This window comes from Urocampus carinirostris, chromosome 3 (genome assembly GCF_059441175.1).
Source record: "Urocampus carinirostris isolate Australia breed hairy pipefish chromosome 3, RoL_Ucar_1.0, whole genome shotgun sequence".
In the NCBI taxonomy this organism is placed as follows: domain Eukaryota; kingdom Metazoa; phylum Chordata; class Actinopteri; order Syngnathiformes; family Syngnathidae; genus Urocampus; species Urocampus carinirostris.
In genome coordinates this window covers 39,020,830-39,034,862 of record NC_142351.1, presented here as the reverse complement: position 1 = coordinate 39,034,862, position 14,033 = coordinate 39,020,830, and the positions used below count along the sequence as shown (strand labels likewise).

General features: G+C 43.8%; 1 protein-coding gene across 3 annotated transcripts; it reads left to right on the top strand.

Moving 5' to 3' along the window:
* Nucleotides 1–1,900: 1,900 nt before the first annotated feature.
* Nucleotides 1,901–13,467, top strand: LOC148369650 (coagulation factor VII-like). Of its 3 annotated transcripts, XM_088331759.1 has the most exons (9): nucleotides 1,906–2,238; nucleotides 2,857–3,030; nucleotides 3,132–3,295; nucleotides 3,378–3,402; nucleotides 3,472–3,585; nucleotides 3,646–3,792; nucleotides 7,196–7,314; nucleotides 9,692–9,812; nucleotides 12,271–13,467. In XM_088331759.1, the coding sequence occupies exons 2-9, from the start codon at nucleotides 2,895–2,897 to the stop codon at nucleotides 12,855–12,857; spliced, it is 1,413 nt and encodes a 470-aa protein (XP_088187885.1). In that variant the 5' UTR covers nucleotides 1,906–2,238; nucleotides 2,857–2,894; the 3' UTR covers nucleotides 12,858–13,467. The 3 variants fall into 3 exon arrangements, with proteins under 3 accessions (XP_088187886.1, XP_088187885.1, XP_088187884.1); XM_088331758.1 differs by having other exon boundaries at nucleotides 1,906–3,030; XM_088331760.1 differs by lacking the exon at nucleotides 3,646–3,792 and having other exon boundaries at nucleotides 1,901–3,030.
* Nucleotides 13,468–14,033: the final 566 nt, after the last annotated feature.

Below are 14,033 nucleotides of genomic sequence, written 5' to 3'. Positions count from 1 at the left end.
AAGGCACCAAAAGATGCTTTCTAGCGGCAACAAAGTTAGGGGTGGGGTGGGAAAACTATGGCCCCCAGGCTTTTCCATCCAACCCGCCAAACAAAAATGGTCAAAATATGACATTATATATAGTAGTATATAAAGTACAACTAATGAAAGATGTGTTTTATGCCAGCTTCGTCTCCATTCCCCCTTTCTTATCTACGTGAACGATACTACGACAGAAATACAACAAAAATAGGAGATTTAGTGCTGAAAAACTGGCCCCTCATATACAATATTTTGTATTTTATCTTCTATTTTTTCAGTCACGTTGCAACAAACATCAAATCACAGAATGATCATATCACCTGAAAGGAAAAAAAGAGAGATTGAAACCAATAAAGGCTTATTTAAAACCCGTCCCCAAAATAACGTTGGACGCTTCTTCAATCAAACACATTATCATATCTAACAGCACTATAATAATCCTTTGTTAATCCATTAAAAAATGACCACATTATTGAATCACGAAATATACAGTATTTTACAGTTTCTCATAAGTTTTTCTTTTCACATTATTTTCCCCCTCACTCTCTAAAAACAACAAAATAAGTAAAATATGTGACAAACACACATTTTCTAGTGAAAATTACGAAGTTTAAAGTGGGATTGGACGTGCACAAGAGTGAGCCACAGCAGCCCGACTAGACCAAGTGAGGGCCCCCCAGGTGAGGGCCCAGCCCACCCCCACTTTCCGTCGCTTCTTGCAGCCTAGATGACATCAGCCTGATCAAGGGTATTCTCCAGTGTTGTCTGTCTGTTCGGTAAGGACCAAGATGGCATTTTGGCGTTTATATTATTTTGCTTTCACAACAGTACACAAAATTACAGTAATATTACAAAAAAAATAAAAAACCTGGGGGGATACTACAAAAATACCACAGAATAACTACAGATACACAATCTACAATGGAAATATGACAAACATACTACAAGAATAGTATAAAAATCTGGATGTCTTGATTAAAGTATATTGAACCATTAAACACGGTAAAAAGAATTAAGTTGTATCTAGCCAGCCCTTCAGATCAGCTAAAAATATTTTTTCATCCGTTTTCCTGATATAAAAATCTAAAAACGTATGTTAGACAAGTTTATAAAAGAATAAACTCGCCTCTTCAAATCAATCGGTCAATCAATTATTTCGTCGAAAGAAAAATAGCATGTACGGTAAATTTTTGCATGCATATTTATTCATAAATTTAAGAAAAAATGGATAGGTCTCCATCATCGGCCCCTGGGTAAATCTTTCAATCTAATGCACCCCTGTGTTAAAGGAAGGTGAGAGCATTTTTACGCCACATTTGTGTTTTCCCAATAATGTCCACATGATGGCATCGTTAAAGCGGCATGTTGCACTTACGCGCCTTTCTGGAGCTTTTTCAGAAGCCACTCTTTGGTTTTCCTGGCTGTGTGCTCCGGGTTGTTGTCGCGTTGGAAGACCGATGCCATGACCCATTTTCAATGCTCTGACTGAGCAAGTGAGGTTGTTCCCCAAAATCTCACAATACACGGCCCCAGTCATCCTCTCTTTAATGCAGTGCAGTCGTCCTGTCCCATGTGCAGAAAAACACCCCCAAAGCATGATGCTACCCCCCTCCATGCTTCAGAGTAAGGATGGTGTTCTTCGGATTGACATCTTCATTCTTCTTCCTCCAAACATGCTTAGTAGAATTACGACCAAAAAGTTATATTTTGGTCTCATCCGACCCAAAAAAAATTCTCCCATGGCTCCTCTGTATCATCCAAATGGTCATATGCAAATTTAAGACAGGCCTTGACATGCCGGTTTAAGCAGGGAAACCTTTCGTGTCATGCATGATTTCAAATCATGACGTCTTTGTGTATTACCTACGGTAACCTTGGAAACGGTGGTCCCAGCTCCTTTAAGGTCATTGACAAACTCCTGTCGTGTAGTTCCGGGCTGATTCCTCACCTTTCCTAGAATCATTGAGACCTCACGAGGCGATCTTGTATGGGGCTCCACTCCGATTGACCGTCATGTTTAGCCTCTTCCATTTTATAATGATTGCTCCAACCGTGGAGCTATTTTCACCAAGCTGCATGGCAATTAATGCTAAATGTAATTCACCCTGGTCATCCAGAAAGGGGGATACCACTTGTGAAGTCCCTTCTCAAGGTTTCTCTTTTTCCGCACGCTGAGGTTTTGAGTTGTTCCTTGCCCGCATGTTGGTTTAAGACCAGGTAATTGTGTCATTGTAATCTTGTGCAGTCCTCTGAGACATTTTTGTGATTAATTGCTATATAAATAAATTTGACTTGACTTGAATTGCTCCATAGCCCATAGCTACCCAACTGCTTAATTCTGCAAACACGTAGCCCAAAAGACAACCGGCTACACAAAGATGAGAGGCAAAAATAGCAAAATGAGGGAGATAAACTATAACTGTCCTTCTTTTAACGCGTCTCTTTTTCTTTTCCTGGCTATTTTGGCTACATGCCACCTAGCTCCTTTCTACTCTCCATCGTATCCAACTCATACATCATACGTGTTGTTCTGCGTTTACTTTAGCGCTACTAAAAAAAAGAATAGTGGGCCAAACCAACTTAAAGTTTTGGATGGGGGAATTCCCCCAGATGGTAAAACCTGTTGCGCTTAATATGGCCCAATAGCTGAAAAGAGAACGTATGCACAAGTAAGGTTCGATAGTACAAATGACAGATACATGTTGAATTATCTTTCTCATTTAGCCAGCCCAACATCAACCTTGACATTAGCCGGCCCTTCGGGAAATCTTCTGATTCTCCCGATTAGCCACTCTGGCATTGTTCGTTTCCACGTAATTGTTAAATGCTTACCAGCAGAGGGCACGCACTAGGGAGGTGGAGTCTCCTTACCAATGCCACTAGAAATTGACTCGCGTTGGGGGTTAATGGACTTCAACCTCCCAAAAGCAGCCAGCATTCCCATGGCGTCAACAGCTCGCTGGAGCGTCTCTGTGAGCTTATTTTTTGTCCTATGTTCATCGACATCAGGTCAGAGTTGCAGAAAAGGTTTGGGGGTGTCTTAGTGTCACCTCAAAAATAATGGTGTGCCCTATCCTATTCTTCAAACCTGTACTGCGCTTGCTCTTCAGTCTTCTTGAATCGGGATGAAGCACAGGAAGTTCTGGTGCGAACCAAACGGTTCAACTCGGGCTGGCTGGAGGAGCTGCAGAGGGGTGATCTGAAGAGGGAGTGCCTGGAAGAGAAATGCAACTATGAGGAAGCTCGTGAGGTGTTTGAGCATCAAGAAGCCACGGTTTGCATGGCCTTTTTTTTGGTGCCAGTTCGACTTCAACTCATATGTTGATACAGTCCTAAATTGTTTTGGGTTCTTTCAGGACGAGTTCTGGAAGACATACAACAGTAGGCAAAAATGACACTTTTAGGCATCTTAGAACTTGTTTGTTCACTGAGTGACATCCCGAACCACAGTTGAGGACAGCTGTGAGTCGAGTCCCTGCTTGAACGGGGGAAGCTGCTTGGTCCTGTCATCTTCTTACAACTGCTTGTGCCCGCCAACTTTTAGTGGCCTGAACTGCGAGCAAGGTAAGACCCGAGCACGCGATCAACCACAAGTGCCTCTGATACGCCCGTTGCGTTGTGTAGACGACCAAGCCAGGAAAAGAACTTGCCTATTACAAAATGGAGGATGTGAGCATTTCTGTGATGAAGACGAGATGGGAGGAACACTTAACTGCTCCTGTGCTGACGGTTACTACCTGGACGCTGATGGACAGAGCTGTGTCGCCCGAAGTGAGCAAAGACATCATTGCGAGCATTAGTCCATGACGACAGGGGCCACCAACCTTTTTGAGGCCTAGAAATATTTTTTTGATATGCAGTTCTAAAAAACAACTTATGTTATTACTGTATTATTAACTTATTACTATGTTATTACCAGGTTGCAATGATCAGAAGTGGGGTTGAAATAGGCTCAGTCAACCAGTAAAACATCTTCCTTCTATAAATAAGGGCACTGTGTGATCTACATAGATAAATTATCAGCCAATTTTCATAAGAATTTTGGAAGAATAGATCATGTATTTAAAGACATGATGTCTTGTCCAGCATGGTCGCCGTGGCAACCGGCTGGCCCCGCCCCCTGGGAAACAGCTGAAGCAAATCGCTTAATTTGCGCGTTCGCTTCTTAAGGTTTATTTGGGGGTTTTGCGGCTGCTGGCTCATTGCATTTTCTGTCTGCATTTCCCGCTCTATTTTGCCCTGTCCTGTTTTGTTTGAGTCGGAAGAAACCTGTGTTTGCACGTTTTTGGTTAAAGCCTGTTTTTGATCTGTTTTGTCCCTGAGTTTTGGACGACTTTTATTTTGCCAAATAAAAGTTTTGATCGTCAACGTAATTGAGTTCTCCCTTCCCGCCTCCTGCCTCCGTTCTGGTCCGGTCCCCGCGTGACAGAATGAGCCAGCCAAGAAATGAACTCAGCGGACGATCCCATCCGACTCCCGTGCCTGCCTGTCCGACCCCCCCTGCCGAGCGCCAAGTCCGATACGTCCGACGCCGATGGCGCCTGCCTCTCCCCGTTCCTGCTTGTTCGGAGGAGGGAGCGGGGTTGCCCCAATCGAGAGCGTCCACCCATTCCGGAATGCGAGGGGGGTTTTGGGTATTGCCCCGGGAAGATTTGACGCCGACCTGTCCGACTCTCCTGCCTGCCTGTTCGACTCCCCTGCCTGCCTGTTCGACTCCCCTGCCTGCCTGTTCGACTCCCCTGCCTGCCTGTTCGACTCTCCTGCCTGCCTGTTCGACTCTCCTGCCTGCCTGTTCGACTCTCCTGCCTGCATGTCCGACTCTCCTGCCTGCCAGTCCGACTCCCCTGCCTGCCAGTCCGACTCCCCTGCCTGCCTGTCCGACTCCCCTGCCTGCCTGCCAGTCCGACTCCCCTGCCTGCCAGTCCGACTCCCCTGCCTGCCAGTCAGACTCCCCTGCCTGCCAGTCCGACTCCCCTGCCTGCCAGTCCGACTCCCCTGCCTGCCAGTCCTGATTCAGCCTGTCCTGTCTGCCTGTTCTGATTCTGCCTGTCCTGTTTAGCCGGTTCTGATTCTGCCTGTCCTGTTTTGCCGGTTCTGATTCTGCCTGTCCTGTTTTGCCGGTTCTGATTCTGCCTGTCCTGTCTGATTCGCCTGTCTTGTTTGCCTGTCCTGTCTGATTCGCCTGTCTGAATCGCCTGTCCTGTCTGAATCGCCTGTCCTGCTTGCCCGCTGGACTCCCACTGCCGAGCGCCGAGTCCGGTCGTCCGACGCCGATGGCGCCTGCCTCTCCCCGTTCCTGTGTGTTCGGAGGAGGGAGCGGGGTTGCCCCAATCGAGAGCGTGGACCCATTCCGACTCTGCTGCCGATCGCCAGTCCGACCCCCCCCTGCCGAGCGCCGAGTCCGATCCGTCCGACGCCGATGGCGCCTGCCTCTCCCCGTTCCTGCGTGTTTGGAGGAAGGAGCGGGGTTGCCCCAATCGAGAGCGTCGAACCATTCCGGGATGCGAGGTAATAATTTTTATTTTTGGGACCTCTGGAGCTGTCCCTTAAAGGGGGTGGGGGGGCTTTGTCGTGTCCAGCATGGTCGCCGTGGCAACCGACTGGCCCCGCCCCCTGGGAAACTGCTGAAGCAGATCGCTTAATTTGCGCGTTTGCTTCTTAAGGGGGGTTTTGGGGTTTTGCGGGTGCTGGCTCATTGCATTTTCTGTCTGCATTTCCCGTTCTATTTTGCCCTGTCCTGTTTTGTTTGAGTCGGAAGAAACCTGTGTTTGCACGTTTTTAGTTAAAGCCTGTTATTGATCTGTTTTGTCCCTGAGTTTTGGACGACTTTTATTTTGCCAAATAAAAGTTTTGATCGTCAACGAAATTGAGTTCTCCCTTCCTGCCTCCTGCCTCCGTTGTGGTCTGGTCCCCTCGTGACACATGATTTCTCATGCCAGTTTAAATTAACCATCATAGAAAACTGCAAGGGCCCATTACTTGTGAGTTACTTTCAGTACTGTTGCCCAAGTGCCGCACATGTTGGTGATCCCTCCTCGATTATATTTCACAAATATTTCTGGATTGAATCACATATGCAGAACATTTAGTAAAGTTTGTAAATAAGAGTTCACTTCCAGCTGTGAGACGTAATGTGACAAAAACATACACAGCAAAAAAAAAGTATTCTATTGCCAGAATTGTTTCTCATTTTGAGTGATATGTTTAAGATTTTACTATACTTTTTTCATTTTTTTCTGCACGTAAAAAAACAAAAACAATCTTCAAAATGAGCAATATTGACCCGTATTGCAGATATAAATGGTCAATCAAATACATAGTAAATCTAAACTGCTGCTAATCTGTACATCTGTTGGTTTTGTTTGACTTTTTTGCACTACTGGCAGTTCTTTATAGCTAGCCACCCCTTGCACATCTGTTCTCCTCTGCACTATTGTACTACAGTGTTATTGTTACTGTTTACCTGACTTGTTTACCTGACTGCCCATTTTGCACATCTGGTTAGCTGCTCCTCTTGCACTCTTTGCACTACTGTAAAATACTATACATAGCCATAATTATTTAGTATATTATTAGTACTCAATACTCCAACTCAATACAACATTTTATTTATATCTGTACATTCAAGGAAACTGTGCGGGTCAGATGTATCGACATTTCGTTCTGTATACACGTGTACTAGAATGACAATAAAGTAGATCTGAATCTGAATAATATTTTTCTTATTTACCGATGAATTTTTAAATTGTTTTTTAGTATAGCATTCAACAAATACTTACATATTCATTTTTCTGCCAATTGCATACTTTAAAAACGTATCTATATCATATTTACATAAAAATCTGTATTTATTTATTGATATTAATATTTATTGTTATTTTTGTATTCAAATATATAAGTATTTACATTTTTTGATTGGTTCCTGACATATTGACGTCATTTTTAGTCAAAAGTGAAGGGGAAAGAGCAACCAAAAGATAAAAAGTAGATTTTGTGATGTAAACATTATTTTGTGAATTAAAATGGCAGAATAGGTAAATGCGTAGATTATATTTTTTAAAACAAATGATGTTCTTTTCTCCGTGGTAAAATGGCATCGTGTCAATGTTTTTTTTGTCCTTTGGCTAGTGTGACATCGCTGTACAATCGGTTCATTATTATTTTACTTTATCAGACTCGGTAGCGTGCGGCATGACCCCAGTCCTTCAGGATCCAAACAGAGCCACACAGCTTGACCCTCGTGCTCGGATAGTAGGCGGAAATGAGTGCCCCAAAGGCGAATGCCCTTGGCAGGTATGTTGATTACAAATGAGTAGGGATGTTCACATTTTTAGACATATACCGTCACCAAATCCTGAGCCGTAAAAGATACTGATAGCGCATACAAATAGTGTTACTACATAAAATTCCCTTTTTCCTGCAAAAATACCTTTAAACCGCAACGAAACAAATTTCAATACAGTAATCCCTTGCTATAACACAGTTTACTTTCCATGGTTTTGCTACTTTTGCGGATATTTATGTAATCAATATTTAATTCATTAATAATTCAATGTGTTTGGTCCGGGGCAGCACAGCAGCTGAGTGGTTAGTGCTTCCGCGGCACAGTTCTGAGGTCATAGGTTCAAATCCAGCTACCAGCCTTCCTGTGCGGAGTTTGCATGTTCTTCCCATGTATTCCTGTTTCCTTCCACATTAAAAAAACATGCATGTCTGGTTAATTTTCCGGTCCAAATTGTCTCTAGGTGTGTATGAGCGAGTGAATTGTCTGTCTTTGTGTGTCTTGTGACTGGCTGGCAACCAGTTCAGGGTGTCCCCTGCCCACTGGCTGAGGATAGCTGGGTTGGGCTCCAGCACCCCCGCAACCCTACTGAGGATAAGTGGTGAAGATAATGGATGGTTGTATTTGGTCCTCTTCGGGAAATTCATTTTTACCAGCAGAGTATGTGTGCTGAATGACATATTTACAGCACCTGGTATTTCCAGTCGGTTTCCGAGCTACTCCACTAACCAGGCCTGACCCTTCTTGGCTTTCCGAGTTCGGGAATTCTCAATTTTCTACTATTCAAATTCAATTTGAAACCACCAGTTCACATTGACGATTAACATTATTACAGTAAGACCTCGGTTATCGCGGTTAATGGGGACCAAAACCACCCGCGATAAGTGAAAATCCGTGAAGTAGCGACGCCCCTTAAAAAAAAAAAAAAATCTCATATCATCTCATTATCTGCACCGCTTATCCTTATTAGGGTCGCAAGCGAGCCCCTAACCCGCAGACACCGCGACAAGCCGAGCGGGTTGGGCGCTCGGCGCGGAGGCCGGCCTGTCGGAAGCGCAGCAGAATGCATGTTCACGCGAAGGGGGGGAGGATTTTGTCGGATTTGGGCACAACACCGGCGCCCAGCGTCTCCCGCTCGGGCCGCGATGGCTCTACATGGCGCTACACGGCCCTCGATGGCTCCGGCCGACGGACGGGCGGCCGCGGGGGAAAGGGGTAGGGGGGTCCTGTGGGGTTAGGGGGGCAGTGAAGCGGAAGACCCGGTCAGGATGAGGACCACGGATTGAGTGTTTTGAAGCCGTCGTAAGGTTTTGGTAGGAGGAGGCTTCTTTGATGTCGCTGACTGCGTTCTACCGGGTTGGCTGCTGTCTCCATCAGGCTTTGGCGCTTGCCAGCAATGTTCTCTAGTTGCTTGTAAACTGGGACTGTGTCAGAACATTTTTGCCTGCGTGCGGGCCAGGATTTTGTCTTGTTCTGCTTGTTTAGCTGGCTCCAGAGAACTCTTTTTTTGCTTCTTGTCAACTCGCTGGCTTTTTCAAACTGAATTGCGAGGTTTGAGGTTCCTCGGGTCTCGGATCCGGTCTTGCTGGCCCCTTGGGGGGAAGTGGTCACGGGGCCTGCACATGCAAGATAATGCCCCACCAACTCACATTCACCCAGTATCACCAGCTCAGTAGCCTAGATGGTAGTGTGCCCGCTTTGAGACTGGGAGGTCGCTGGTTCGCGCCTCGGCCGAGTCATACCTAATTGGTATAATGGCGGCGCCCTCTGTTGGCTGCGGCTGCATCGACTCGCTACAACGGGTCAGGTGTATCGACATTTTGTTCTGTGTACATTGTTACAAAGAATGACAATACAAAGGAAATTATTATTATTATTATTATTATCTGCCAGGTAATTAAATCAATGTAATTGAATTAAAACACAATATCCAAGTCACATGTTTTGACATCGTTTGATCATTTTCCAAATAACGGCTCAATGTTGAATGCGCTACATTTAACAGTACAGAAGTTCTTTCTCAAAACAGAACATTTTATAAATTTTATTATTTTATTTGTTGCCCAATGCTTCGGCCTGTAAATCGTGCTTGTTCTTTGGTTTCAATGTATAATAGTGTATTTGAATTTTATATTAATTAGAAAATAAACGGGGTTTGTACTTTGCCGGATTTTGCCTATCACAGGTTCTATTTGGAACGTAAACCCAGTGAAAAACCATAGATTATGGTACTGCATTAATGGAACAACAATTTTAATGTATTTATTTTACTATCAGAAGTACAGATAACCTTGAAACCAAAACTTGGGATCTGCAATTATATTCACAGATGAGATGTTCTTCTTGAGCTATGGTGAACTTCATTGAGTTTCTCTATGCTTCTTGTAGGTGTTGCTGCTTTATAAAGGCAAAGGTCTCTGCGGTGGCGTAATCATTAAACCAACGTGGATCCTTACAGCATCTCACTGCCTGGAAGATACCAAAGCACAGTTTTTAAAAGTTGTTGCAGGTAAAAGTCGAGAAATGTATCAAGGTGTGTTTTTGATTGGATTCAAAACTGCACACTGCCCTTATCCTATACTATAGCTAAACTCATTTTAGCTCAGGACCCACACTGCAGACTGGTAAATTAATGGCATAACAAGTGTGCCTTAGCTGTATGGCTTTGGAGTCTCCCGATTAAATTACGATAATGATTCAGGGGTGCAAGTTCAGGGTTGGGTAGGGTTACTTTAACTGGATTACTTTCAATTACTTTTGGATTACTCCAATACCAAATATGCTATTAAAAGACAAGAGAAACTGAATATGAATAAAATTATGATTCACAACACGTGGTAAGCTTTCTCTCCTGGCTTTGATCTCTTTGATCTCCGGCAAAACTAACATAAAATGCGAAAGAAACAAAATGAAAATAAATCCAAACAGCTTGCCGACATCATTCTTGCCGTTCCATGTATTGCGTTACTCCCCAAGCCTGCACAAAATTTTGTAATTTTATTCATATTTAGTTTCTTTTGTCTTTTATTAGCATATTTGGTATTGGAGTAATCCAAAAGTAATTGAAAGTAATCCAGTTAAAGTAACCCTACCCAACCCTGTGCAAGTTCAATGATAAAAAATTTTTTTTTTCCTTTCACAGCCTTGACAGCATCTGACTAACATTTGTCATGCATTACAAAACACTTTATATTCAATAGTATAATAATTAAAAATGTTAAAATATAATAATACAATACTTTAAACACACCAAGTGTGCATTTTCTAAATTTCCAACAAACTCTGGGATGTGTTATGTCCAGTTCAAGTTTTACTTATCTGAATTGGGGATGCCAAACATCTTGACTATCTTCAGATAGGGGTGTGCAACCCAACATTTTGATTTTTGCTGAAATTCACGCCTTGGCCAGGGTCAGTATGGGGATCGATGAGGTCTATTGGACTTGCTGGGCGGGACCACGTGCTAGTGGAGCGCACTTTTACGGCGATTGGCTCGATGCACAACCATGTAGTCCGTCAGGCAGGACGCTGTCCCATTTTAAAGGGCCACTGACGTGTGGTGAAAATCATACCCCGGGGGCGTGATTGGGGGAAGGCCGAGCTTTTCCTGTTTTGCTAAGGTGTAAACAGATTTATAGATTAGCAGGAGAGGTAAGCAATCTAGCATGACATTGTTTTTGAAGCCAATTGGGCTACAGTCAAAGCAGAGTAAGCTTGTACGTATGAATGGCTTAAACACTACACATTTTGTAACCATGGAGCATTTTATCATTTCATCATGAATAATAAGTAGCCGTGAATTTTTTAATCACAATCATAAACTTCATGTTATCAGACTTTTTTGTAATCCACAGAAGATTTGTGGTTTCTGTGATGAGACCTGTGGACATCCGGTTACTGTCCATGAGGGGGTACGGTCATTCCACCCATCCCAAAGACCTGAGTTCTTTGGCTGGGGAAGATGTTAAAAAGGAGAAGCAATGCAAATGTTGAGTTCATTCTCCTTAAAGCATGGGTTATTAAACCAGGAAATAAGTTTATTCTGTCTGTGGTTTTGGACGAAAATGTACAACCAAAATGGTGAAAGGAATTATAAAAGGGTAAAATGTGGCCCTGATGAAACAAAGGCACGCATACTCAAATAATCCAATAGGGAACAAAAAGGAAAGTCTTTAAAAAAATAGAGGGGAAGATCTTGAAAGCTGAAAGTTTTCTTTGGGTCTGTGGCAAAAATACAAAGGAAGTAAAAGAATAATGGAGTAATAGTTGTGAATTTCCCTGCGGGGATGAATAAAGTATCCATCTATCCATCTATCTATCTATCTATCTATCTGCTGTGATGTGCTTATTTACTCTACAGGCGCCAGGCACATTTGGCTACCTCTACTATTTAAATCATTACACGTGTCACGACATTGCCGGGCATTCAACTTGGGGTGGTTTGCTGAAACGTGTGTGTCATAATTGGCCATTGTATCCAGCCAGTCGCTCATCTTTGTTGAGAGCTGGTGAGGCGGATGTTTTTTTTCCATAGCCATTTGTTTCGAGCGGCGCTTCTTTCACAGCAGAGTGGGAAGCCGTACTTCTGCGAGCTGTTACCAGGCTGCGGATACGTGTGTTTGGCCTGCGAGTTCGTTACACCAGGTCCTTTTCGGACGAGCGATTAGTGTTGGGAATTCCAGCTCTTTTTGAGGAAGTGACACTTTAGGCTCAGCTCACGAACAACTCCAACAACATTGTCCAAGTAACGCCGGCTAGTCTACCTGTATAATTTCCTTTTGAATAAAAATGTAAACCAATTAACTAAATATACCGGTAATTTGAATACATCTATTTTCTGCAACTGTAGCGAAAAACAGTTACATTTTTTTTGTGTCCTAATTATTTAAAGCCGTTACATGTATCTTGTTACTCCCCAAGCCTGCACATGTCACATAAGAGCTCGCTATTATTTGTCTCATTGGTAGGTGAGCACAACACCCTGGTGGAGGAGGGAACCGAGCAGCTGCTCCAGGTGGCTCAAATCATTACACACGAGTGCTACGAGAAAACGACGGCCGACAATGACATCGCTTTGCTGCGGTTGTCCTCGCCCATAAATTACACGCCGTACGCTGTTCCGGCTTGCCTACCTGCCGCCAACTTGGCCAAGCGCGAGCTTTGGGCCATCCGAATCCACACGGTGAGCGGCTGGGGGCGCCAGGCCGAGAACGGCCCCACCTCGCACCTTTTGCGCCGCCTCCGGGTGCCCCGCATCCCTACGCAACAGTGTGTGCAGGAGAGCAGCATGCAGCTCACCAAAAACATGTTTTGCGCCGGGTACCTGACGGGTCGGGAGGATTCGTGCAAAGGCGATAGCGGCGGACCCCTAGTGACCAGGTACAAGAAGACCACCTTTTTGCTGGGCATCGTGAGCTGGGGGAAGGGCTGCGCCCGGCCGGGCCATTACGGCATCTACACGAGAGTCCCCAACTATTTGCAGTGGATCCAAAATCATACAGCAATGACAGAAGAGCTTGTGAATAACACTCAAATTCTGATGTACAACATCTGATGTAACTTTACTGCCCTACTGCATTACTCCAAAACCATAAAAATGCAGAGCGTAAATAACATTGCCATCTGATTGCTGGCTACAAGAATCCCTCGATGTATCACGGTTCACTTTTGCTGCTTTGCGGATTTTCATCATGTTGCAGAAATATTCTCTCACTGGCTACAGAAGCCCCACTGCGATACAAACTTCTCCTAAATAATCTAAAGCTGAACACGAAATATGCTTACAGTATTGCTTCCTTCATGATAAATGCACAATATGACGCTAGGTTGAATTAATTGAGTGTGAAACCGCGAGCACTACCTTCTGGCCGGATTAGTAACCACCAAATTGGATTCGGAACCAAATAAATATAATTTAAATCATCTCTACATATAATTGGTGCCCAAAGTGAGGATACATCTTTGAATTTGCTGATTTAAAGCAAATGTCTAACGTTTATCAGAATTTACCCTTCAATTACTGAAAAGGTTTTCATGTTTTTCCCGATAATTATAAATGTAATTATCTAACAAATGTATGTGGTGCTCCAAGACAGTGCTAGTTAAAAAACACTATTCAATCAATGATTTGGTCAAAATAATGAATAAAACCCAATTTCAAAGCATTCTCTCCATCTATTCATGATCTTTTCTTCAGTTAGCTTATTCCCTGTCTCATCCTGAATGCTGTTGACTTTTCTCTGTTTTGTTTGTGTGAGGTATTTTACAATCTGGAAGGCTTTCTTGAACTATTCTTGTTGAGGCACTCTTCTAACTCCGAGCATTGGTCTTCAATCCATTTCTCTTTTGCTTCTCTCAAACTTTTTCTAATTTTCTTGTTGGCTGGTTGAACTTGGCTGCTCCTCCAGGGCTTTTCTTCTTCTTTAGTTCTCGCCTCGTGTCGCACTGGTGGATAATTTTGTTTGTAACCCACGGCTCTCTGAGAACTCTGTGGTTGGGGTTTCGACATCTTTGTCCAAGGCGAGCAAAGGAGCAAACTCCTGCCGATAATAGCCTGGAAGCTCTTGACCACCAGTGGGTCAAACTTAACCAATGGGTTCCACAACTTCTTGACCTTCTGGAGGCAAACACGGAAGTTCATCATGAAAAGGGGGCGATATCTTCCTAAATCGGCTCCTGGATATGTGCCTGCGCTTGCTGTCCTGATTCCACTTTTGAAACGTTTTGGAAT

What these genes read in the sequence shown, in the direction of transcription:
- LOC148369650 (XM_088331759.1), top strand. Translation starts at nt 2,895, where the DNA reads ATGCCACTAGAAATTGACTCGCGTTGGGGGTTAATGGACTTCAACCTC. An exon ending in CCTATGTTCATCGACATCAG is followed by an intron (nt 3,031 to 3,131) that starts GTCAGAGTTGCA and finishes CTTGCTCTTCAG; the next exon opens with TCTTCTTGAATCGGGATGAA. An exon ending in AAGGCGAATGCCCTTGGCAG is followed by an intron (nt 7,315 to 9,691) that starts GTATGTTGATTA and finishes TGCTTCTTGTAG; the next exon opens with GTGTTGCTGCTTTATAAAGG.